This window comes from Kogia breviceps, chromosome 16, assembly GCF_026419965.1.
Source record: "Kogia breviceps isolate mKogBre1 chromosome 16, mKogBre1 haplotype 1, whole genome shotgun sequence".
Lineage (NCBI taxonomy): Eukaryota > Metazoa > Chordata > Mammalia > Artiodactyla > Physeteridae > Kogia > Kogia breviceps.
The window spans coordinates 26,102,002-26,128,985 of NC_081325.1; the positions used below are offsets into that span (position 1 = coordinate 26,102,002).

At 37.3% G+C, this 26,984-nt stretch overlaps 1 protein-coding gene across 1 annotated transcript in view; it reads left to right on the plus strand.

The window, feature by feature from the left end:
* Positions 1-24,196, plus strand: part of SUGT1 (SGT1 homolog, MIS12 kinetochore complex assembly cochaperone) — a 52,124-nt gene extending 27,928 nt beyond the window's left edge. The window contains exons 11-13 of the mRNA XM_059041752.2: positions 9,902-9,992; positions 14,562-14,743; positions 24,071-24,196. Of these exons, the coding sequence (XP_058897735.1) occupies positions 9,902-9,992; positions 14,562-14,743; positions 24,071-24,172 (375 nt within the window). The 3' untranslated portion in view covers positions 24,173-24,196. The remainder of the gene's footprint in view (positions 1-9,901; positions 9,993-14,561; positions 14,744-24,070) is intronic.
* Positions 24,197-26,984: the final 2,788 nt, after the last annotated feature.

Sequence of the window (26,984 nt, forward strand, 5' to 3'; positions counted from 1 at the left end):
GTTTAGATTGTTTATTTGAGATTTTTCTTGTTTCTGGAGGTAGGATTGTACTACTTATAAACTTCCCTCTTAGAACTGCTTTTGCCGCATCTCATAGGTTTTGGATTGTCTTGTTTTCACTGTTATTTGTCTGTAGGTATTTTTTGATTTCCTCAGTGATCTCTTGGTTATTTAGTAACATATTGTTTAGCCTCCATGTGTTTGTGTTTTTTACCTTGTTTTCTCTGTAATTTTTTTCTAATCTCATAGTGTTGTGGTCAGAAAAGATGCTTGATATGATATCAGTTTTCTTAAATGTACTGAGGGTTGATTTGTGATCCAGGATGTGGTCTATCCTGGAGAATGTTCCATGCACACTTCAGAAGAAAGTGTAATCTTCTGTTCTCAGATAGAATGTTCTATAAACATCAATTAAATCTGTCTGGTCTGTTGTGTCACTTCAAGCTTGTGTTTCCTTGTTAATTTTCTGTCTGGATGATCTGTCTGTCCATTGGTGTAAGTGAGGTGTTAACAGTCCCCCACTATTTTTGTGTTACTGTCAATTTTCTCTTTTAGCTGTTAGCATTTGCCTTATGTATTGAGGTGCTTCTTTGTTGGGTACATATATATTCGTAATTGTTATATCTTCCTTTTGGATTAATCCCTTAATCATTAGGTAGTGTCCTTCCTCATTTCTTGTAACATTCTTTATATTAAGTCTGTTTTATCTGATATGAGTATTCTACTCCATCTTTCTTTTGATTTCCATTTGTATGGAATATTTTTTTCCATCCTCTCACTTTCGGTCTGTATGTGTCCCTAGGTCTGAAGTGGGTCTCTTGTAGACAGCATATATGTGCGTCTTGTGTTTGTATCCTTTCAGCATGCTTGTATCTTTTGGTTGGAGCATTTAATCCATTCAAGTTTAAGGTGATTATTGATATGTATGTTCCTGTTACCATGTTTTTAATTGTTTTGAGTTTGTTTTTGTAAGTTCTTTTCTTCTGTTGTGTTTCCCACTTAGAGAAGTTCCTTTAGCATTTGTTATAGAGCTGGTTTGGTGGTGTTGGATTCTCTTAGCTTCTCCTTGTATGTAAAGCTTTTGATTTCTCTGTCAAATCTGAATGAGATCCTTGCTGGGTCGAGTAATCTTGGTTGTAGGTTCTTCCCTTTCATCACTTTAAATATATTGTTCCACTTCCTTCTGGCTTGTAGGTTTTTTTGCTGAGAAATCAGGTGTTAACCTTATGGGAGCTCCCTTGTGTGTTATTTGTCATTTTGTCCTTGTTGCTTTTAATAATTTTTCTTTGTCTTTAATTTTTGTCATTTCGACTACTGTATGTCTCGTCCTGTTTCTCCTTGGCTTTATCCTGCCTGGGACTCTGAGCTTCCTGGAGTTGGGTGGCTATTTCCTTTCCTATGTTAGGAAAGTTTTCAACTATAATCTCTTCAAATATTTTCTTGGGTCCTTTCTCTCTCTCTTCTGAGACCCCTATAATGTCAATGTTGGTGCATTTAATGTTGTCCCAGAGGTCTCTTCAGCTGTCTTCATTTCTTTTCATTCTTTTTTCTTTATTCTGCTCAGTGGCAGTGAATTCCACCATTCTGTCTTCCAGGTCACTTATCCGTTATTCTGCTATTGGTTCCTTCCAGTGTATTTTTCATTTCAGTTATTGTGTTGTTCATCTCTGTGTGTTCTTTAATTCTTCTAGGTGTTTGTTCTTTAACTCTTTGGGGTCTTTGTTAAGCATTTCTTGAATCTTTTTGATCTTTGCCTCCATTCTTTTTCCGAGGTCCTGTATCATCTTCACTATCATTATTCTGAATTCTTTTTCTGGAGGGTTGCCTATCTCTACTTCATTTAGTTGTTTTTCTGGGGTTTCATTTTGTTCCTTCATCTGGTACGTAGTCCTCTGCCTTTTTATTTTGTCTGTCTTTCTGTGAATATGGTTTTCATTCCACAGCCTGCAGGATTGTAGTTGTTTTTGCTTCTGCTGTCTGCCCTGTGGTGGATGAGACTATCTAAGAGGCTTATGCAAGCTTCCTTATGGGAGGGCCTTGTGGTGGCTAGAGCTGGGTGTTACTTTGGTGGGCAGAGCTCAGTAAAACTTTAATCCGCTTGTCTGCTGATGGGTGGAGCTGGGTTCCTCCCTGTTGGTTGTGTGACCTGAGGTGATCCAGCACTGGAGCCTACCTGGCTTTTGGTGGGGCTAATGGCAGACTCTGGGAGGGTTTACCAAGGAGTACTTCCCAGAACTTCTGCTGCCTGTGTCCTTGTCCCCGTGGTGAGCCACGTCTGCCCCCTGCCTGTGCTGGAGACCCTCCGATACTAGCAAGGAGGTCTGGTTCAGTCTCCTATGGGGTCACTGCTCCTTCACCTGGGTCCTTGTGGGCACACTACTTTGTGTGTGCCCTCCAAGAGTGGAGTCTGTGTTTCCCCCACTCCTGTCAAAATCCTGCAGTCAAATCCCGGTAGCCTTCAAAGTCTGATTCTCTAGGAATTCCTCCTCGTGTTGCTGGACCCCCAGGTTGGGACGCCTGATGTGGGGCTCAGAACCTTCACTCCAGTGGGTGGACTTCTGTGGTATAAGTGTTCTCCAGTTTGTGAGTTACCCACCCAGTTGTTATGGGTTTTGATTTTATTAAGATTGTGCCCCTCCTACCATCTCATTGCATCTTCTCGTTTGTCTTTGGATGTGGGGTATCTTTTTTGGTTAGTTCCGGTGTCTTCCTGTTGATGATTGTTCAGCAGTTAGTTGTGATTATGGTGCTCTTGCAAGAGGAATTCGCAAGACACAGTTCTTGTCTTTTTTTTTTTCTTTTCCTTTGTGTTTCCTCTAGTTTCACTGTTCACAGGGTGCTTCATGCAGAGGCCTCACACCCGACACTTCACATCAGTGACTAGTGAGAAATGGCTGATCTGACACCTCCGCTTGGTGGGCTGGCAAGCAGTGAATGATTTTTAAATATAAGATGTTTCATTTGCTAAATTTGGCAACCATAGCCCTATGCACTGTTTGTAGTGATCAGTAATTGTTCAGAGAATGAATTTATATTGGATTCTGATGTTGGCCTTACGAAGTTGGCAGGGTGTAGTAAGTATTTTCCTTCTTAGTTTTACAGGTGAAAAGAAATTGAGGTTCATGGACTTTAAATGCCTTCCCCAAGTTCACAAGTTAATAAGTTGTTCAGCATGGCCCAGGAAAAATACTTATACTTCTGTAAAGCAGTTGCTTCTTTTCATAGGTTTTTCTGTCTGGACTAAAGAATTTATATTTGTAGGATATATTCCGGAGGATGATTATTTTTATTGTCCTAACCCAAAGTTAATATATATATTACTTTGTTAAATTACCAGTTTTTAAGCTGTGTTTTGTGGGAAACAAATGGAAAGAATTGTACTTAATTATATCTTAATGGAAATGATGAAATTCTTGAATCTTTTTTATACAGCAGAGGGAGACAATGTTAAAATACTGAAAATCTTTCTCTGGGTTACTGAGTCTTATTTAGTGATGACACTAAAAGGGAAAAATAGTAATTTGCTTTTCATACGTTTGCAGGTGTCTTGAATCATTTATGTGGTTGGATAAAAGGTTGTATTTTGCTTGGGAAAATATGCCTGAAATTAGAGATTCTGTAAAATCTATGGTTTAAAATGGCTATTTCTTTGCCTTTTGAGAATCCTGTTTTCTTTCTCACCTTCAAATAAACATGTATGTTGCATATTTATGTATAACCATTGGTTAATTATTAACGCAAACGAAATATAATTTGCAATGAAAAGAGGAAGTAGTAGTATCCTTAAGATACTGAAATAGCATTTCTTAACTAAATTTTTTGGGGGGGCGCAGGGGTGCCACACTGCTCAGCTTGTAGGATCTTAATTCCCTGACCAGGGATTAAACCTGGGCCCTGGCAGTGAAAGTGCTGAGTCCTAACCACTGGACTGCTGGGGAATTCCCTTAATTAAATGTTTTACAGTGTAATATGTTTTTCTTAGTCAGAATTCATATTTTTTAGTACCTTTGATAGTTATTTCTACGTTCTACTGAATACCAGCTTACATATCTGCCTATTAATCCACTTTTTAATTAAGAAACTGTAATGGTTCTTTTATTTCATTTTGTTAATATCATAACGATATTCTCTTATCACAATCACAGGATTATAGCTTCAGTAACAGCTATGCTGTGAAATATTCATTTTAAAGATTAATATTCACTCCCTGTAAGAAAAAATTAGAATTCTCAGAATCCTTTGGTGTAAATTTGCCCTTGTAGAAATGTTCTTTTGTTCCTATTTTTAGTCAAAGTAATTTTTTGTATTATATCAATATAAAATATGAAGGCTTTTAACTGAAATTGTGGGAAATAAAAATGTGTGTCTTAGAGACAAAGAGCCCCCTTCTGCCTTCTTAACCCACTAAAATTTGAGAAGTTTTAAAATTCCTTTTCTTGATATTCATAGAAGAATCTTAATTATGATATAATGGGGTTGGAGGTGTCCCAGCAGGCTACTACTGCTTTTTTAAACACACAGATGTGTGTGGGATTTTGGATTATTGTTTTGTTATGACTTTTTGATATGGTCGTGGTAATAGGGTTTTTTGTTGTTGTTGTTGTTTGTTTTTTAAATAACTTCAGTTGTTGATATCCACAAATTGTAGAGCTGCCTTTTCTCTTAATGTATATACATGTTTTTTCAAAAGAAAAGGATTTTACTGTTCATACTGTCTGTAGCTGTCTTGTTAATCTTATTCATTTGGGGTATTTTTTTTATGCCCTTAGATGTTTTACAGCAAAGTATTTCATGATAGGCATTTACTGTAGCTTATTTAGCCAGTGCCATGTTGTTTGACCTTAGGAGAATTACAGTAGGTAAGTGGTTTGATTGCTGTGTGTTATCCCATGTAATCCTCACAATTACTGCATGGTGTAGGTATTGTTAATACCTTTTTACAGGTATGGCAGCTGAACCTAGAGATGTAAAATAATTTGCCCAGATTTTCAGCTAATTGTAACAGTGAAGAAGATATTCATAATAGCATTCAGTTGTTATTTGCTAGACACAATGCTATATTGTTTTCATATGTGGTTTTATTTAATCCTCAAAAGAATCCTAAGTGAGGTAGACCCTATTAATCCCATTTTACAAGTGAAACTGAGGCACAGTGTGATTAGTCATACATCCAGCAAGTGGACCTATTTGTGACTCTTTTGGAATTACACAACTGACTGTTTTTGACACGTCCTCAACCTCTGCTTATTTCTGAGGAAATAAAATAAGTAAAACTTCTAGCAGAAAAAGACACTTCCAGCAGGTTACTCTATTTATCGGCTCTCTCATCTCTAAAATATAGGTGGTTTTCTCCTCTCACTTTCTGTTAAGTGAGATGATACATATGAAGCACTTAGTATATGGGGTATGTAATAAGTGCTCAATAAATATTACTGCTATTATTTAATACTGATGATTTAGATTTTTATTCAGGTTATAAAAGCAATAAATGCATATCATAGAAAATTTGGAAAAATATAAGTGAGCTGAGAGTGTAATCACTCAGTCTCATTACTGATGACATTTTGGCATACTTCTTCCAGATAATTAGATATTTCCCAAAACTTAGGTCTGTCACTACAGATGATGGATGCTGGAATTTTTTGTTTATGGGAATGTGTCTTCTGATTGATTTCTTCAAGAAGAATAGAGGTGGTGGCCTTGTGCATCAGCACAGTGTCTGGCTCACAGTAGGTACTCAGTAAATACTTGAACTGAGCTTCTAGAACTTTGGAGAAGTTTATTCAGTTCCTCTTCATTCATTACCATCTTTTACATTAAAAACAATTATAAAACGATCTGAGTGTAAAAATAAAGACAGTAGATGTGCAGTCTGGCCTCAGGAAAGACTGAGCTATTCTAATATTGGACAGAGGGTTTTGATACAGCAATGAAATGTGCAAAGAGCTGAGTGAGAGAATACTGGAAAAGCTGCATTCTGGAGATCAGGAAACACTTATTTATTGACTGCAGGCTTGAAACAGATGGTTCTCAAAAGTTTGCCAGAAAAAGAAGTTTACCAGTAAACTGCACAGCCCTCTAGTCTCTGGGAAAGATTCCTTCACCATCAATATGTAGTAGTAAGTGGGAGGTCACTTACCTTAAGAAGGTAGTGTCTGGATGCCATGACCCTTTAGAAGTATGGCTTTTCTTTAAACCTGAAGTTCCATTCACTGGAAAAAATTAAACTCTCTGCTTTGCAAAGGAGACCTTAGAAATGGGTGGTAGTACACATAATATTGAAAACTGACAACCCCACAGAGGAGGGATTCTTATTAGTAGTTTGTGAATACTGCTTTGGGATATTATGGCACATTGAAAGCCTTCCCTGTGCATATGAGAGCAACATTCAAGCAAACTGCCAAAGGTTTTTTTGTTTTTTTGGTTTTTTAAATTGGAGTACAGTTGCTTTACAAAGCTGTGTTCGTTTCTACTGTACAGCAAAATGAATCAGCTATACGTATTCATATATCCCTTCGTTTTTGGATTTCCTTCCCATTTAGGTCACCACCTAAAGTAGAGTTCTCTGTGCTATACAGTAGGTTCTCATTAGTTATAAACTACCAAAGCTTTAAGTTAACTTTTAAATTATTTTTGACTTAAATAAAAATAGAATGGCTGATTAATGGTCCCAATAAAAATATCTGAAATGGTACTGGTGGTAATTTGAGAAGTATCTGTCAGAATCATTTTTAAAAGCATATATAAGCATTAAAAATGAAGTAGGTATAAAAAGGAATTCATAGAATATTAGTCTCTCCCCTTTTACCTTTTAAAAAAGCTGTTTTAAATGGTTTATTATGTGCACCTCTTTTAATTAATGGATTAAGTATAATTTCAAGTTCAGGTCAGCATGTCTCAGTTGAAACAGGTTGTGACTTAGGGCTTTGGCTTTATAAAGGCTTCTTTGTTCATAATGCACAATTATTTAGGTTATAGGGGCTTTCAGAGATGTGAGTGCTCTTCATGTGAAACAAGGGACTTTTTATAGATGGTGCTTAGCTCAGGAACACGTGTGAATATAGGGTGCCCCGTGGCTGAGGTTAGTTAAGGATAGTGTTGATGTACACACTGTTTGTGAGGTCTTCATTTCTGGATGAGTTCAAAATTAAAGGAGCAAGATGCAGTTTTAAATTTTAGTATAATTTTAATAGTCCTTTTCAGTAACTATTTCTGTGTCATTGTCAGTGTTTGGATTTCTGACCCTTTTTGATAAATATCCCAGCAGTGACAGCTTAAAATAATCAGAGTACTTTCACTTAATACTGTGTATGATAAAATATTGATAGTATTTTACTTTATAAAAGTTAATCATAGTTCATTTTAGGGAATTCTGGAGATCCTTTTATATGTTTGATTTTATTTATGTAGAATTTAAACATGTAAATTACATTAAAAATGCTAATTGGGGCTTCCCTGGTGGCGCAGTGGTTGGGAGTCCGCCTGCCGATGCAGAGGACATGGGTTCATACCCCGGTCCGGGAGGATCCCACATGCCGCGGAGTGGCTGGGCCCGTGGGCCATGGCCGCTGAGCCTGCGCTCCACAGCGGGAGAGGCCACAACAGTGAGAGGCCCACATACCGCAAAAAAAACAAAAACAAAAACAAAAAATGCTAATTGTTTTGCCCCTTTTCTAGTGAGATTTGTTTCCTGTTTTTCCTCATGAAAACATTTTTTGTTACATTTCTATGCGCCTTAAGAAAATACCCTTCCATTCCATCACTTCATATCTGACTGAAAATATTGGCAGATTTCTTTTAGTGTTTTGTTAAAGTATTTTAAAATGCACATTTTAAGGATTCTCCCCCTAAATGCTGTTGGTAGAAAGTTTACCTGTAATTGTTAATTTAAATGATTCATCTTCCCCAAAGGGGTCAAAGAACCAAAGTGTGACACAGTAGGCTTTTCTTTTTGTAAAGTCTGTCTTCTGGGTGTTTTTCTACTTACAAAAGTAGTACTTCTTTTTTTAGAAAAAGCATTAGAATATAAAATTCTAATTTGATTCTTAAACTATTTGTATAATAATTATAAATGTGTTTACCAGCACTGTAAATGCTTATTTTTGCTAGGCTAAAAATGAGGGCGAGAGCATTATTTGAATAAGGAAAGCATAAGGTAAGTGCTGTGCGAGTGTATGTTAGGGTTAAGGGTAGATAGATTCTAAGGGACCAGCCTTGATTAGAGAGTTAAAGGTGCTTTTAGGATGCTTTTAACATTTCATTGTAGTAAATGGCCTTAGTTTAGCCTTCTGAAGCTTCTCATAGTCTGTCTTAGACCTTTTTTTCCATCTGTATTTTTCACTGCTCTAACACACATCCTGCTGCCTGGTGCAGTGTGTCCTTCACACCTTACGGCTTCAGTTTTATGCAATTCCCTTTGCCTCTGGAGACCTAACCTTTCCACCATTGCAAATGCTCCTGCCCCTCACAGCCCTTCAAGGTGGCGGGAAACCTTTCCTAGTCACAGCCAGGTGTGATCTCTCCTGAGCTTTCAGAACATTTAGTTGCCTTTTGAGTAACTTTTTTTCAAGTATTTCACATACTACTGAATGGTCAAGGATAATGCCTTTAGTATTTAAAAAATCCCTCACATTCCTGAAGACTGTTTCTTGGTCACAGTAGATATTTGATGATTATTGAACGAATGATTGTAAAAATGTTAGCATAACTTGTGTTATCAAACCAGGTCCGTTTACCCAGTGCACAGCAAGCCAAACGCTGGGACACCAAGGTTTGCAAAAGATAAAGGGTTTGTTGGTGAGGCAGCCGAATGAGGAGATGGGAGAATAAATCTTGTATCTGCCTCACCAGAGGTGAGGAGCTTGGGATATATATGGGATAAAGAAGCAGGGTGGTCTGAAGTGTGAGAAACGATGATGAAGTGAGGTCATTGGTGTTCTGTGTAGGCATATCTGAGTTACATGCTTCTTCATGGGATACATGTTCAGAAAATGGCATTAGCATGATTTTGGGGTGAAGATTTTTTGCCCTCTGATGTCAAAAGGTCATCCATGAAATACTCGAGACGGCCCAGTTGAGTGGTCAGTGGTCTTGACTGGTTTGAACTGGGCAAGAGTAGCTCCATGTTCCTGGAAAACAGTTACCATTACTATAATGCCCCATATATCAGAGGTGTTTTATATGGGGGATGGTTAAAGGAGTCTTGTGATATGTTGTTCAAGCTACATGAAACTTGGAGGGTATGCAATTTTCAAGAACAATTAAAGTGAGCTTAATCAGTGGAGGCAGGTTACAGGATGTTATTTATCAAGCTAGTTACAGTTTAAGGGATCTAACTGATGACTGCCCTCAGTTTCACTTGTATCATTTTTATACAATGGAATGAATTTCTCTACTCTAAAACAGGTTAATGTACCTGCAAATATAGTTAACTCCTTTAGAACATGGTTTCTCCGTGGTGGGCACTGTTAACATTTGGGGCTGGGTAATTCCTTGTCATGGGGGTCGCCCTGCATGTTGCAGGATGTTGTACTACCCCTAGTCACTCCTCACCCCACTTCAGTTGTGATGACCCAACAGTGTATCCAGACATTGCCAGATTACCCCGGGGGACAAAAGTAGCCCTGGTTGACAACACTGCTTTAGAGGAAGAAAAGCATGTGGATTTCAAGACTCTTAGTAGTTTATAGTGTGTATGTATATTGTTTTTGAAGGGTTGCTTTTAAGTAGAAACAAAGTAAATGTTTCAAGTTTTTCGAATTTAACTTCTTATAGTTTAAGGAAACTGTTCGAGGACACTATTAATTCTTATAAAACATTGAAAAGTTAAAGAAATTGCATTTTTTTCACTGTTTTGTGTATTTTACATTGAATAATAGATTTTATCTGGTGTCTCCTCCAGATTGAAATTAAAATGAAAAAGCCAGAGGCTGTGAGATGGGACAAGCTAGAGGGGCAAGGAGATGTGCCTAACACCAGACGGTTCATAACAGGTTTGTTTTCTGGCCTTGATGAGCTTTAAATTCATATTGTGTTATATAGTTGAAATTAAATAGTAATGAGTATTCTTTCTACTTTCATTATTTATGTTCCCAAGATAAGATACATTGAATATAAGGAGGTTGCTCTGTAATGAAAACAGAGTATTTCTTGTGATGGTTCTAACTTCTTAAACTCCATAAGAATACAGATAAATGTCAGCAAAAGCCCAGAGGGAATTGGGATTTATTGTTTATCATGTCAGTTTGTGAGGTCAGTTGGGGGTTGTTTGCTTTTGTGTGTTGGCCTTTCCTATTTTTTCTTTCTGTGTTTTAGTGAATTAGTAGTTTACTCTGCTGATGTATTTCCTTCTCTTCTCCTCTCCCCTCTTATTTATTCCTTTCTGTTTCTTCTAATTATGTCAACTCTAATTTCCTGGAATTTCAGGGCTTCACAGTGAAAAGTATCCAGCCCATTTCTCTCTCTCTCTCTATGTCTCTGTCTCTCATTTTTTTTGGCTGTGCTGGGTCTTCGTGGTGGTGTGCGGGCCTCTCTAGTTGTGTGGTTCAGTAGTTTTAGGACACAGACTTAGTTGTGCCATGTGGGATCTTGGTTCCCCGACCAGGGATCCAACAGGCCCCCAGCATTGGGAGCACCGAGTCTTAACCGCTGGACCACCAGAGAAGTTCCCCATTTCAGTATATTTCTCTTTTAAAAAAAAAAAATTTATTTATTTTTGGCTGCGTTGGGTCTTCGTTGCTACGCATGGACTTTCTCCAGTTGTGGCGAGCAGGGACTACTCGTGGTGCACGGGCTTCTCTTGTGGAGCACAGGGCTTCAGTAGTTGTGGCTCGTGGGCTCTAGAGCGCAGGCTCAGTAGTTGTGGCACACAGGCTTAGTTGCTCCACAGCATGTGGGATCTTCCCGGACTGGAGATCGAACCCGTGTCCCCTGCATTGGCAGGTAGATTCTTAACCATTGCACCACCAGGGAATTCCCTCAATGTATTTCTAAGAGGTGGAGGCAAACAGCTAATGAAGGCCTAAGGCAGGCTTAGGGGTAGAGTAGAAAAATAAGGTTGATTGCTTAACCCTTTAAGGGACAGACTACTTTATGTTGTGGTCATTTCTGACCATAGGCAGTAGTAGGCACATAGGTATTTTTCTAATGGAATGATTAATCTGTAGACACACTTAGAACTACAGCCTAAGACTATTTTATAGCAATGGCCTCATTAATGAATGGAGAGAAATTTCCTTTGATTAGAGATAATGTTCTGATTTGATGACTGAAAAGAGGTAACTGAGTTTCAGCTACTTTTAGATTTTTCACTACTTTTTTCTATAACAGAAAATATAATTTCCTTGTGGTACTTTGTAGAAAACACTAAGTTAGCCAACAGATCATTATTTTTTCCCGTTGCGGAGCACAGGCTCCGGACGCGCAGGCTCAGCGGCCGTGGCTCACGGGCCTAGTCGCTCCGTGGCACGCGGGATCTTCCCGGACCGGGGCACGAACCCGTATCCCCTGCATCGGCAGGCGGACTCTCAACCACTGCGCCACCAGGGAAGCCCAGATCATTCATTTTTAAATTTTATTTTGAAATAATTTTAGATTCTAATAGAAGTTGCAGAAATAATAGAGAGTTCCCATGTACCTTCACCCAGTTTCCCTGCATGATAATATCGTAACTAACCTATAGCATGATTAACAATGCCAGGGAATTGACACCAATAGATAATTTTTAAGAATTGAAATACTTCAAGTTGGTATATAAGCTATTTATTAAACTTCTGCTTCCCACTTTATGTGAAAGGTATAGTAAAGATGTTATGTGCTCTTCTTGGGGCTGACTCCCAGATACTTTTGGATTGAGGTTTATATATAGTTTAAAGCATTTTTTAAAAGAAATATCAACACTTTAAATATAGTATATCACCTAAGTCTAACAGTAGCCCTGATAGTAGGTAACCTAGTGTTGTTCTTCCTATTTTACAGGCTCAGAAAGGTTAGGTAGCTTGCCTAAGATTACCTAGCAGTTTTCATTGTCTGGGACGAAATCCAGCTCTTTAGAGTCTGGCTCTGGTTCTTCTATCCCATGTGTGATACCGCTTGTTGCTGCATTTTTAACAATGGGAAGTCTCTGCTGACATGAGTATCTTTGCAGTTATTTGATATCAATATTATATGAATAAGCAAGGAAGTTAGGTTACCTGTCTCTCAGTAGTTCATCTACCATCTCTACAGGTGTTAACGTTTTTCTGAGATTAAAGATTTTTTGGTGTTATAGTTACAAACTCTCTAAACTCAGTGCCTTGGAGATTCAAGATGCTATTCCTCCTGACCTTTATTTATTTGTTTTAAAGAAGATGCTGAGGCTAGGAGTTTATTAATTAATTTTTTTATTTTTGGCTGCGTTGGGTCTTCGTTTCTGTGCGAGGGCTTTCACTAGTTGTGGCAAGTGGGGGCCACTCTTCATTGCGGTGCACGGGCCTCTCACTATCGCGGCCTCTCTTGTTGCGGAGCACAGGCTCAGTAGTGGTGGCTCATGGGCTTAGTTGCTCTGCGGCATGTGGGATCCTCCCAGGCAAGGGCTCGAACCCATGTCCCCTGCATTAGCAGGCAGATTTCTCAACCACTGCACCACCAGGGAAGCCCTGACCTGCTATATTTTTGTAAGGAGTTAATATGCTTGTCAGATTTTTGACAAGCTGGAGACTGCAGATAAGGGCAAGTTGATTAACCTATCTGTGTCAGCTTTCTTATCTATGAAATGGAGATTAGAACTGTGCTCCCATCTGGCGAATCAGCATTAGGATTAATTAAACCCATGTTTTCTAGGTTCTTAATTTACCATGGCACGCATGTTTTTGTTTTCTTGGCTAGTAGTGAAAATGTACAGAAGATAGAGGAGATTACTTGTAGAGGAAGGGTAGATAAAATTTGGAAAACAGTATGCTTGCCCTGAATAAAACTGTGGTGTGCTGGGATTTTGTTTTGTTGTGGGGTGGTGGTGAGATGAGCAGGGAGGGAGTTGGTTTATAGGTGAAGAGAAAGGATGCAAAAGGAGAATGAACAATTAGTAGTTTCTCAACTATTTTGAGAAAGGGCATATATAGAGCTCTAAGCAGCAGCACAAGAGGGACATTTAGACTAGCATTCATGTGTCCTAATATAGGGAAATTTTGAATCAGGTTTTTTTTTAAAGCTCTCTAGCTGTGATGTCCAGGGTAGTAGCTGCAAGCCACCTGTACCTGTTGACCACTTGGAATATGACTAGTCTGGACTGAGATGTGCTCTAAATGTAAAATACATACCAGATTTTGAAGACTTAGTATGAAAAAAAGAATATAAAGTATCTTAATATTTTTATATTGATTTCATGTTGACCTGATATTATTTTGCATGTATTAGGCTAAATAAAACATATTATTAGGATACATTTCACCTGATTCTTTTTAGTAATGTGACTACAAGGAAATTTTAAATTATGTGAGTCGCATTTGTGGCTTACATTATATTTCCATTGTATAGTGGACAGAACTGCTCTTACAGCTCTTAGGTAACCTGTTTACTTTTTAATTATTTGTGTGTGAAGATCTTGATTCCCTTGGTCTTTGGGGCAGCCTTGGCACTGCCTGAGTCCCTGGGTTCATTGCCTCTCTGGCTGCAAGCAGCCTCTGTTTATCCCAATGTGCACTACAAATATTATTTTCTATGTGTGCATGATGTGGGCACTGAACTCTAGATCATCACATGTATTTTTCAGCATTCAGGAATTCTTTATTGTTTTCTCCTACTGAAGTAATCTAATATTTTTAATGTGGGAAGAGGATGGAGTCTTAACTCACTGGCAGATGGCCTGGCAATTCATTACTTTCAGCTTATTTCTACTCTGAAAGATATAAATACCTCAGGAGAAGCCACATTTTTAACATTTATTAAAACTGTTTAGAGAAATTTGTTAATGAAGCATCTTTTTTTTGTGTGTGGTATGCGGGCCTCTCACTGTTGTGGCCTCTCCCGTTGCGGAGCACAGGCTCCGGACACGCAGGCTCAGCAGCCATGGCTCACGGGCCCAGCCGCTCTGCGGCATGTGGGATCTTCCCGGACCGGGGCACGAACCCATGTCCCCTGCATCGGCAGGCGGATTCTCAACCACTGCACCACCAGGGAAGCCCAATGAAGCATCTTTTTAAAAAATTACTATTTTTAGAATTGTTTGTACTATCTTTGCACAGGTTTTGTAAACATAAAAGTTCCTGTATGCTTCTCATCCAGTTTCTCCTATTATTAACATGAAGGATCCGTTTTTTAATATAATTTTGCATAATGTACCAAAAGTTTACACTTTGAGTTATTTTGCTCAAAAGAAATTCCCAGATTTTACATTATGCTGATTCAGTTTTTAGAAGTGTAAATGTTAATTATTGATTTATATATCAGAAAGACATTTATTACAAACATGAAATTCAGTGACTTAAAACTATTTGCTAAGATGTTATATACACCATGGTCAGAAAGTTACATGTGCTTGACATAATCACGTTGATTAATCACTTTTGTCTTTTTTTACTCCATAGATGTAAAGAACCTGTATCCATCATCATCTCATTATACAAGAAATTGGGATAAATTGGTTGGTGAGATCAAAGAAGAAGAAAAGAATGAGAAGTTGGAGGGAGATGCAGCTTTAAACAAATTATTTCAGCAGATCTATTCAGATGGTTCTGATGAAGTGAAACGTGCCATGAACAAATCATTTGTAAGAACATAAACTTTAAGAAAATCTATTGTAGTAGTAAATTTCACAAATTAAAAATAATAAGTATGTAATTTGAGATCAGATTAGTTGGGAGACTATTTTGAATGGACTTTGTCTGAACATTTGTTCTTGCTCTGAACTTAGAGTAATTATTGAGGAAGTTGGGAACTTGTGGAGGAGGTGAGTAACAAATGGTATATTCCAAATAAATTTTTTCATGAGGGAGTTAGAACTTGGAAGTCATAAGAAATACCAAGGTTATAGTTAGTGGGTGATATAGAGTTATTCCAGTTGGATTTATCACAATAGCTGAGTGAGCTTCTGGTGTTTACCTTCTGGTATCATGTATAATCTCAGTGTCAGATGAAGAATATAGAAGGGAAACTCCCAAAACAGTGTTTGCCAAGTAGAAGGTGCACATTAATTATTCATTGGTTTGTTAATAATTTCTGTATTGATTAAGCAAATTCAGGTTTTTTGCCAGGGCATGAATACCACCTGAATTAGGCCTCAAGTTCTGAGATTTTAATGACTAGTCATCACTGTAGAACCATGTAGATTTTGCTTGAAGCTGTAATCATTTGACTTTTACCCGTAGCTCTGGAAATGTCACTGTCTTCTTTTAAGGCATTTATATTTATAGTAGAAAGTTAAAGTTAATATTTAATAATTAAAATTAATATATAGGTAATAAGTGTGTTTGTGGCTCAGATATTCCATGTAAGTTACCAAGTGGTAACTGATAATGATTGTGCTTTTCACTATTGCCTTAAAAAATTGTTTTTAATTAAACTTTTTATTTCGAGATAATTGTAGACTCACATGCAGTTGGAAGAAGTAATAGAGATCCCTTATATCCTTTACAGTTTTCCTCAGTAGAAACATCTTGCAGAATTATAATATTGCAACCATGATATTGACAGTTAAGATAGAGAACATTTCTTTTTTATTTGTTTGTTTATTTATTTATTTATTTATGGCTGCGTTGGGTCTTCGTTGCTGCGTGTGGGTTTTCTCTAGTTGCGGCTAGCGGGGGCTACTCTTCGGGCTACTCTTCGTTGAGGTGCGCAGGCTTCTCATTGCAGTGGCTTCTCTTGTTGCAGAGCATGGGCTCTAGGTGCGTGGGCTTCAGTAGTTGTGTGTTTTACTAGATATACCTAAGTATTTGGTTCTTTTTTTTTTTTTGAGTGATTATAAATGTAATATATGTTTAATTTTGGCATCCATGTGTTTGTTGTTAGTATCTAGAGATACAGGGGGGTTTTTGTGTTTTTTTTAATGTTTATCTTGTATTTCCCTTGTTGAACTCACTTACTGGTTCTAGGAGATTTTTTTTGGTAGATGCCTTGTGATTCCTTGTGATTTTCTATGTAGACAATCATATGTTCAAATAGGGACAATTTAATCTTTTGCAATTCCTATACACTAACAACAAAATATCAGAAAGAGAAATTAGGGAAACAATGCCATTCACCATTGGAACAAAAAGAATAAAATAGCTAGGAATAAACCTACCTAGGGAGGTATTTCAAATAGGGACAGTTTAATTTCTTCCTTTCCAATATGTGTGCCCTTTATTTCCTTTTATTGGCTAGAACTTCCAGCACTGTGTTGAATAAGATTGGTGAGAGTAGACACCGATGCCTTGTTCTCCATCTTAAGAGAAAAACCATTCAGTCTTTCACCATTAAGTATAATGTTAGCTGTAGGTTTTTGTAGATGCTTATCAAGTTAAAGCTTTGCTCTATTTCTTTTTTTCTGAGATTTTTATCATGAATGGCTGTTGACTTGTCAAATAACTTTTTCTGCATTATTTCTTCATGTGGTCAATACGATTAGGTGATTTTTTTTCTTTAATTTGTCAAAGTGGTGATTTTATATGATTAATATGATTGGTTTTTACTGTTTGTTCTACTGTTGAACCAGCTTTGCATCCCTGGGATAAACCCCACTTGGTCATAGTGTATAATTCTTTTTATATATTACTCAATTCTATTTTTAAATACTTTAAGCATTTTTGTGTATATTTATGAGGCATGTTGGTCTACAGTATTTTTTGGTGCTTTTTCTGGTTTTGGTATCAGGGTAATACGTCATAGAATGGATTGCGAAGTGCTCCGTCCTCTTCTTTTTTGTGGGGAGGGTATTTGTAGAATTAGTGTTGTCTTTAAAGATTCTTTAAACCAATGAAGCCATCTAGGCCTTGATACTTCTTTATTTAGGAGATTTTAAATTACAAATTTCATTATCCTAATAGCTTATAGGACTCTTCAGGTTGTCTATTTCATATTGAGTGACTTGTGGTAGTTTGTTTTTGAGGAATTGGTGCATTTAAGTTGTTAGTGTTGGTAGGGTTCCCTTCAACTTTGAAGGGAACTGCAGGGTCTTTTGATGACTGCAGGGTCTGTAGTGATAACCCATTTCATTCCTATAATGGTAATTAGTGTCTTTTCTCTTTTTTTTTTCCTTTGTCTTGCTAGGGTTTGTCAATTTTATTTACTTTTTTTTCCCCCAAAGAATCAGCTTTTTGTTGATCTTAAATTTTTCCTCCTATTTTTTTTGTTCTAAATTCCATTTATTTCTGCTTATAATTATTTTCTTCCTTATGCTTGCTTTGGGTTTATTTTGCTATTCTTTTTTTAATAGGTTCTTTGGGTGTGAGCTTAGATTATTGATTTGACCCTTTTTCTTTTTTCTATTATATGTGTTTATGCTATAAATTTCCCTCTCAGAAGAATTTAGCTGTCTCCCACAAATTTTTATGTTACTTTTTCATTTTTATTCAGTTCAGTATATATTTTGATTTCACTTGAGACTTCTTATCCTAAGTATATATTCCATTTGAAAAGCATGTATATTCTGCTCTTGTTGAATGGAGTGTTCTATAAATGTCACTTAGATCCTGTTGATTGATACTCTTGTTGAGTTTTTTTATATTCCTGGTTGATTTTCTGTCTTAACTGTTCTGATTGAGAGAGGGTCTTCAGCTATAATTGTGGATTTATTGATTTCACCTTTAAGTTCCGTCAATTTTTGCTTCACATATTTTGCAGCTCTGTTGTTTGGTTCATATGCATTTAGGATTGCTATATTTTCATGGTGGATTGACCTTTTTATCATTATATAATGTCATCCTCTAGCTCTGGTAATTTTCTTTGCTTTGATGTTAATATAGCTGATTCTTATGTCTTTTGATTAATTTTTGCATGATATATCTTGTTCCATCCTTTTACTTTCAACCTGCCTAAGTCGTTTTTTTAAATAACTTTATTTTATTTTAAAAATTTTATTGGAGTATAGTTGATTTACAGTGTTGTGTTAGTTTCAGGTGTACAGCAAAGTGATTCAGTTATACATATATATTCATTCTTTTTCAGATTTCTAAGTCATATTTAAAGTGAATTTCTTTTAGACAGCATGTTGGGTCATGTTTTTTTAAATTTATTCTGCCAATCTCTTTTAATTGATGTATTTGGACTAATTAACATTTAATGTAATTATTGGTACATTAGGACTTACTTATGTCTACCATGTAAGTTTTCTGTTTGTTCTGTATTTTGTTTTTGTTTTTCCTGCCTTCCTATGGCTACTTGAACAGTTTTTAGAATTTCATCTTGATTTATCTGTAGTGTTTTGTAGTGTATCTTTGGTTGCTCTAGATTTTATATTAGCTATATATTATACTTAGTTTATCATAGTCTACTGGTGTCATTTTTTTTTGACACTGAATGATGTATAGAAACCTTATCTCCCTTTATGTCCTTTTACTTTTTCTCATTTATAATTTTCTTAAATATTTCTTCTATATATGTTTAGAAACTACATCATACAGTGTAATAATTTAGAAAACTTTAGAGGAAAAACAAACTCTGTTGCATTTACCTATATTGTGACCTTTTCTTTCTTCCTTTCTGACTTACAGGTTTCCATTTTTTGTTTCTATTTTTTTCTTTTTAAACTCCTGAACACATTGTCTCCTGTCATTTAAAAAAATATATATTTATTTATTCATTTTATTTTTGGCTGCATCAGGTCTTAGTTGCAGCATGCAGGATCCTCCGCTGTGACTTGTGAGCTCCTCATTGCGGCACGTGGGCTTCTCTCTTGTTGTGGTGCTCAGGCTCAGTAGTTGTGACGTGTAGGCTCTTTAGTTGAGGCATGCTGGCTCTCTAGTTGTACTCCACATGCTCAGTAGTTGCGGCACACAGGCTTAGTTCCCTGACCAGGTATTGAACCCATGTTCCCTGCACTGGAAGGCGGATTGTTAACCACTGGACCACCAGGGAAGTCCCTCCTTCTGTTTGGAGAACTTCCTTTGGGCATTCTTTCAGGGTAGATCTGTCCATAACAGATTCTCTCTATTGACAAGGATTTCTTTGGGTTTATACTGGTTGGGATTTGCTCAGTTTCTTGTATCTGTAGCTTTATGGTTTTGCCAAATTTGGGATCTTTTCATTCATTATGTCATTGAGTACTTTTTCAGACCTACCTTCTTTGTTTTCTTCTTCCTGGAACCTGATGACACAGGTATTGGATATTTTGTTATAGTACTATACATTCCTGAGACCGTTCATTTTGTCTCTGTTTTGTCTCTGTCATTCAGATTGGGTGATTTATATTGTTTTGTTTTCCAGTTCACTGATTCTTTGCTCTATTCTCTCTATTCTGCTCTTGAGCCCATTCACTGACCTTTTTATTTCAAGTGTGTTTTTCAGTTATAAAACTGTCATTTGGTTCTTCTTTATGTCTTCTGTTTCTTTACTCAGGTTTTCTATTTTTTTCATTTGTTTCAAGCTAGTTCATAATTCTTGTTGAAGCATTTTTACCCTGACTGCTTTAAAAGTGTCAGATAATTTTAACATCTCTTTCATTTCTGTGTTAGCATCTATTGATTGTCTTCTCTTTTTAAACATATATGTCTGAAATCTTCCTGGTTCTTGGTGTTTTTCACCAGTGCCAAGTGATATTCAGTTGAAATCTGGACATTTTCATGTTACGAGACTCTGGATCTTATTTAAACCATCTGTCTTAGATGGCGTTCTCTGACAACCCCTCTGGCAAAGGAAGGGAAGTCACTACCTCACTATTGCCAGGTGGAGGTAGAAATCCAGGTACCCCATGCTACCTCCATTGACACCCCAGGGCATCTCCTTGTTACTGCTGGGAATAGGTAGGAGTTCCAGCTCCCCACGTGGTTTCCACTGACACCACAGGCAACAGAGGAGGCCGATTTGTGATATCATAGCATGGGTGGAACTCTAGGCTCTTCATTCAGCCTTCACTGGCCTGGGTGGTGATTGGGACCACAGTTTTTTACTGTGGTGTTTAGCTAGAGTGATTATGGTCTAAAAGTTTTCTGTTTTTCTGTTTGTCTTTGTCCATTGACTAGAGAAACCAGGCTTTTGTTGGGGCTTTTTTTGTTTGCACCCTTTGGCATTTCCAGCTTCTTCAGTTCCAGCTCTCAGAAAAAATAAGGCAAAAAGAAAACCCAAAGAACTCACCACCGTGTTGTTCCTTGAGTCTCAAAGTCCCTAGCTGATTTGTCTTCTTTTCACCTTTTAGAGTTGTCTTATATTTGTTATTTATATAGCATACAAGGTTTTTAGTTGTACTTAGTGGGAAGACTAGGAAAAAGTACACTCACTTAAAGCCTCCAAAAGGAGAAATCAGGGTTTTGTTAGTTTGTTTTGCAGCGCTGTGCAGCTTGCAGGCTCTTAGTTCCCCCACCAGGGATTAAATGTGTGCCCCCTGCAGTGGATATGTGGAGTCCTAACCACTGGACCGCCAGGGAATTCCCTGAAGTCAGTTTCAGTGTTGACTTTTAAGAACTTGCTGGACAAAATAGTGTGTGAGATTTCAAAGTTATATTATAGAATCTGTATCCATTTTCATACAGAAACTTTGCTAAGTGTAACTGAACCATACATATGCATAAAATAATATGCCATCTGTTTGGCAGCATTGACCTGGAACATACCAAGGGCTTGCTTATGTCTTTGTGGGGGAATACAGGCGTACCTTGGAGAACTGAGGGTTCAGTTCTAGACAACCATCATAAAGCAAATTTTACAATAAAGTGAGTCACACTTTTTTGGTTTCTCAGTACATATGAAAGTTATGTTTACATTATGCTGTAGTCTACTGAGTGTGTAATAACATTATGTCTAAAAAATAATGCATGTGCCTTAATTTAAAAATTCTTTATTCCTAAAATATGCTAACTTTATAATCTGAGTCTTCAGCAAGTCGTAGTTTTTTTGCAGTAGTAACGTCAAAGATCACTGATCACACATACCCATAACAAAGATAATAACAGTGAAAAAGTTTGAAATATAAGAGAGTTATCAAAACGTGACAGAGACATGAAGTGAGCACATGCTGCTGGAAGAATGACATCAGTAGATTCACTTGATGCAGGGTTGCCACAGATCTTCAATTTGTAAAAAATGCAGTATCTGCAAAGTGCAGTAAAGTGAAGCACAATAAAATGAGGTCTGCCTGTACAAAGAAACAGACTCTATCTTATCTCTGATTTCTCTGTCGAATTGGGCAAAAAGACCAACATATACAGAATAATCAGGGAAGTGCTCAGTTGCACTGCAGTCCATAAGAAGAAAGGGGAAAATAAATGTCATCAGCAAATATGATCAGATTATAAATTAAATCTGCTTTCTTTAGTTCTCTTAGGAGTAGTTATTATATAAACTTGTCCCATGTTATTCAGTATTTTATTTGCAGCCTACTGTGTGCCAGGCCACTGCACTTAGATCTAGGATATAAGTATTGGTAAAATAGATTTCTTTCCTTTTAGAAACTCTCAGCTTTAGTTTGGAGCCACGGGTGGGAAGCAGGTATGAGAAGGCAGATTCATAAAATTTTTTCAGTGCAGTGTCATAGACAAGTCCTACAAGAGTAACTAGAGTCCTGACTAGGGTCAAAGAAGGCCACAGAGAGATGGTAACATGTCATGTTTGGAGGATAACTAAAGACATAAAAAGAACTGGGACAGAGAAGAGCATCCCATGCAAAGGAACCCATGGAAAGGAGCTTGGTGGAGAGTATGGGGCACTGGGATTATTTTGAGGCTCCAGTGTAATGGCAGCATATGTAACTCTATACATTCACCAGTAACATAGCTGATTATTTTTAAATGTTTAGATTTTTAACAATTTTCTGTTCTTTGCTGTGATCCAAATCAATGACTTTTTATTGCATTTAACAGTTACACAGAGCTTTATTTTTTAAGTGTATTTATGAATATGCTGGGTTTGTTGGTAGCTGTTATATTCAGTGGGTAGTAAATAGATGACCAGTGCTTTACTGAGACACTAACTTTATGTGTCTGTGTGTGTATGTACCTTGATTTAAAAATAATTCCAGCATACACTGTGTATATTTGACATAGAGAGAATATGAAGAAGGGGCTCTTAAAGTTCTGTCCAACCAGAAAGAGTTTACTTTGCAAAGTCTTTACTGTGCTCAGCAAAAGAGATTTATCGTTTTCTTTGGGAGCCAGTTTCATTGGGTTGGCCAAAAAGTTCGTTCGGTTTTCCCAGTAAGATGTCTCTAGTGGTAGTACTTAGTTGTCTTTAACTTCATTCGAAACAATTTTGTTAGATTGTATCGTGACAGCTGTCATATCAGGGTGCATTTTTTAAAACTTATCAAAATTAGTGAATTTTTGTGTAGCCATTTTAATAATGAAGATGGAAGGAAAAAAGCAACATTTTCTGCATATGATGCTTTATTATTTCAAGAAAGGTAAAAACGCAACTGAAACGCAAAAAAAGATTTCTTCAGTGTATGGAGAAGGTGCTGTGACTGATCAAAAGTGGTTTGTGAAGTTTCGTACTGGAGATTTCTCACTGGACGATGCTCCACAGTTGGGTAGACCAGTTGAAGGTGATAGCGGTCAAATCGAGACATTAATTGAGAACAGTCAATGTTATACCATGAGAGAGATAGCCGACATACTCAAAATATCCAAATCAAACGTTGAAAATCATTTGCACCAGCTTGGCTGTGTTAATCGCTTTGATGTTTGGGTTCCACATAAGTTAAGTGAAAAAAACCTTCTTGACTGTATTTCTGCATGTGATTCTCTACTTAAACGTAATGAAAACATTCCGTTTTTAAAAAGCAAATGGTGATGGGTGATGAAAAGTGGATGCTGAACAATAATGTGGAACAGAAGGGATCACGGGGCAAGCGAAATGAACCGCCATCAACCACACCAAAGGCCAGTCTTCATCCAAAGAAAGTGATGTTGTGTATATGGTGGGATTGGAAGGGAGTCAGTCCTCTATCATGAGCTACTTTTGGAAAAGCAAACAATTAATTCCAACAAGTACTGCTCCCAATTAGACCAACTGAAAGCAGCACTTAATGAAAAGCGTTCAGAATTAGTCAACAGAAAACGCATAATCTTCCATCAGGATGACACGAGACCACACGTTTCTTTGATGACCAGGCAAAAACTGTTACAGCTTGGCTGAGAAGTTCTCATTCATCCACTGTATTCACCAGGTTATTGTAACTTTGGATTTCCATGTATTTCGGTCTTTGCAAAATTCTCTTAATGGAAAATTTTCAATTCCCTGGAAGACTGCAAAAGGCACCTGGAACAGTTCTTTGCTCAAAAAGATAAGTTTTGGGAAGATGGAATTACGAGGTTGCCTGAAAAATCACAGAAGGTAGGGGAACAAAATGGTGAATACGTTGTGAAATAAAGTTCTTGGTGAAAATGAAAAATGTGTCTTTCATTTTTACTTTAAAACTGAAGGAACTTTTTGGCCAACCCAGTATTTTCATCTGAAGGCAGTTTTTCCACATATACCTCTGTGCTGGTTAGCAGGGAGACGTGGTGCTTTATATGGCAGTGTATGTGGACATGGTCCTACCTAACTAGAGTTTCCTTTTCAGATTTTTTTTTTTTTTTTGCGGTACGCGGGCCTCTCACTGTTGTGGCCTCTCCCGTCGTGGAGCACAGGCTCCGGATGCGCAGACTCAGCAGCCATGGCTCATGGGCCCACCCACTCCGTGGCATGTGGGATCTTCCCGGACCGGGGCACGAACCCGTGTCCCCTGCATCGGCAGGCAGACTCTCAACCACTGCACCACCAGGGAAGGCCCCTGGTGGGCCTTTTTCAGATTTTTACATGATATGGTAACATCTGGAAATCCTAAGCTTAAACCAGAATATTGTCTTGTGTATGTTGAGCCAAACATAGCTTATATTTGGAACTCTATGCTTGGAATGTTTTTAGAAAAATATTCTGTTTTGATTATATGGGCCAATAGTTAATCTATTTTTATTTTTTATTGCAGATGGAGTCTGGTGGTACAGTTTTGAGTACCAACTGGTCTGATGTAGGTAAAAGGAAAGTTGAAATCAATCCTCCTGATGATATGGAATGGAAAAAGTACTGAATAAATTAATTTGCTATCACTGTATTGCGTATATTCAGCTAACGCCCATTGTGTATTAATACTGCATTCTTGAATTTTGAACACTGAGTACATCTTTTTAAAGGATTATACCTCTTTACCTCTTTGTGCTTTAGAAATTATTTTCCTTCAAGTGTTCTAAGAGTCTAATGAAGAATGAAAGTCATGTTTTATCACTTTTGTCCTTAAGGACTTCAGATATGCTGAAACGGAATGAAGTATCATTTGCTACTAGATAGATTACTTCTACCTAGTTTGGGGAGTGGAGAAATTGTTAATGGGATATCTTGGGTTATTGCCTTATTTTTGATGCAGTATTCTGTTAATTTATTAGACGTGGCAACTTTGGGTGAGCATAGATTTCTCAATTTCAGTGTTATATTGTTTGCTTTTAAAAACTGCTTTTGAATGGAGTTGTAAATACAATTTTTCTATGAAGAAGTTTGGTTTATTTACCTTTTTCTTAAGTTTTTAATGAAAACTTTGAGAAATTATTTATCACAGGGGATTCCCATTTGATTATTTTTATGGGAAGTATTTGTAATTGCACTGAGAATTTTGGTCCTTACCCTTCAAATTCCTGTAGAAAACATTGACACCTGAGTTTATCATGCTGCAAATTTAACTGTACTGAAGGCTAATCTGTGAAGCTGGGTCAAACAGTAATTTAGGAGAGCCCAACTCCACTTCTTGCTGCTTTTGCCACAGCAGGATTCCTGAAATTACAAGACTGGTGGTTTGGTTTGGTTTTTTTTCTTCTTTTTTTCTTTATTAGAAAATCTCTCTTCTTATAGCCCCGTGATTACTTTCCTTTTGGTGGTTTAGGGCAGCTACTGAGAGAGTAATATGTATACATTTAGTATCTATCCTGTTTATAGAATAAATAGATACCATGGGAATACAAAAACTAAAAGACATGATTGTTGACTTCAGAGACTTTATAATCTAGCAGAGAGAGAAAATTAACATTCAGGAAGGAATTATGAATGGTTGAATGGTGAAGTTATTACAAATACAGTTTTGAGATAGAAAAAATACCTATCTGTGATTAAATGTTCTGTGATTAAAACTACTGACAGTCTAAGCTGTTATAAAGCAAAGACCATGGATGACCTGTAGGTCTGATTCCTTTTCTCATTGTAATTTTGGAACCATAGAGGGTGGTGTCTATTAGGTCTCACTAACATTTTGTGGCAAGGAAGTACTGTATACCCTCATAGCTGAGGATTGGGTAAATGGGCAAATTAGCCACCATCTCCAAAAACAGTGGGAATTCAGCCTCTTCCTTCTAGTCATTTGACATGTGTAGGGGAGTCCATAAGGAAAAAGTGGTGGGGTGATACCAGACCATGCCCAGACCTGCTGTTACTGCTTGTTTATGCATGTAGGGGTCTTCACTTGCCCTTCTGCCCGCTTAGAGTTACAGGCTGCTTTTTTTTTTTTTATCTTGAACACTGAAGGAAAAGGCAAAATTAAGTTCTCACATGTATGAATTTCTAAAATTTTCTCCTTAGGAAACAAGGTAGTGATTATGTTAAGTTTTCTCAGTACCATTAGTCCCCAGGGGTAGGGAGGCTCTTGCTACAGAGATGGTAAGTCAAGGGCGTACCCCAGAGATAAGACTCCTGGCTCTAGCAAGTCTCTGCCACCCGCTAGCTTTAAAATCTTTAACAGGTTTACAGCCTTCCTATGTTTTATTAGTTCCTTTATCTGCAAATCCATAGGGTCTTAAAGTTTAATTCAAAGTCCATGATTCTAAATAAGGAAGCATTTTTGCCTCTTAAAAGCAACTTTGTTCTTTCTTAGGAATGACACTATTATAATAGAAGTTGAGTTTTTTTTTTAAAGGTTCTAGTACTGGTTTTGCTTTTATTTTAGAGGATACACTGCCTAAAGTGTGTTTATCTGTTGGCTAGATTTGCTTAAGGATGTCAGATTCAGGATTTTGCTGAGCCAAATGGAGTTCCTAATATACGTGACTATGTTATATTACAATGTTACCTTGTCTAAATACAATAGGTTTATGGGTAAAGGAGGGAATTTTGAGAAGTAGGTTAGACTGCTTGCCCTAAAGTACCACTCTAAAGTACTGCTTCTCTTTCACCATTCTAGACAGTGAAAAATTGTAAGACTCCAGAAAGTTAAAAAACTTCATTTTGAGCCTTTATCTTTATTCTCTGCTATCTCAGCTTGGCTATTAATTGGTCCCACTTTCTTTCTAGACTCCCATTTCCTTCCTCCCTCCCTCCCTCCCTCCCTCCCTCCTTCCTTGCCCCCTTCTCCCACATGGCTTTCAGGATCTCAGTTCCCCCACCAAGGATTAAACCCGGGTCATGGCAGTGAAAGCCCAGAATCCTAACTACTAGGCCACCAGGGAACTCCCTAGACTCCCATTTTCAGTTCTCAAATCTTGGTTCTCTTTGTGCTCTAGTTACCCTTTTGTTTCTTTAGAATGTATATTTTTCTCTTAGTATTTATTTTCCTTTTTGAGGTTCAGTCTTGGAATACATTTTTTTCTATTTTTATATGGAATGGAAGAAAAGGATGGTTTGCACTAATACCTACAGTTGTACTTCACCCCGTCCCCACCCCCAGCATTTCCATTCCTTTGATCTGAGATATTCACTAACTGAAGAACATTGAATTGTTATTGTCTCCTTGAGTCTGGAAAAAGTTTTATTTTCTTAGCAGGCTAACTATATAGGACAGGGAGAAAATAATTGACCTGTCCTAGATAAAATTTTTAGATAAATTTCAAATAAACATTTAAAATGAGGCGGCTTCCCTCGTGGCG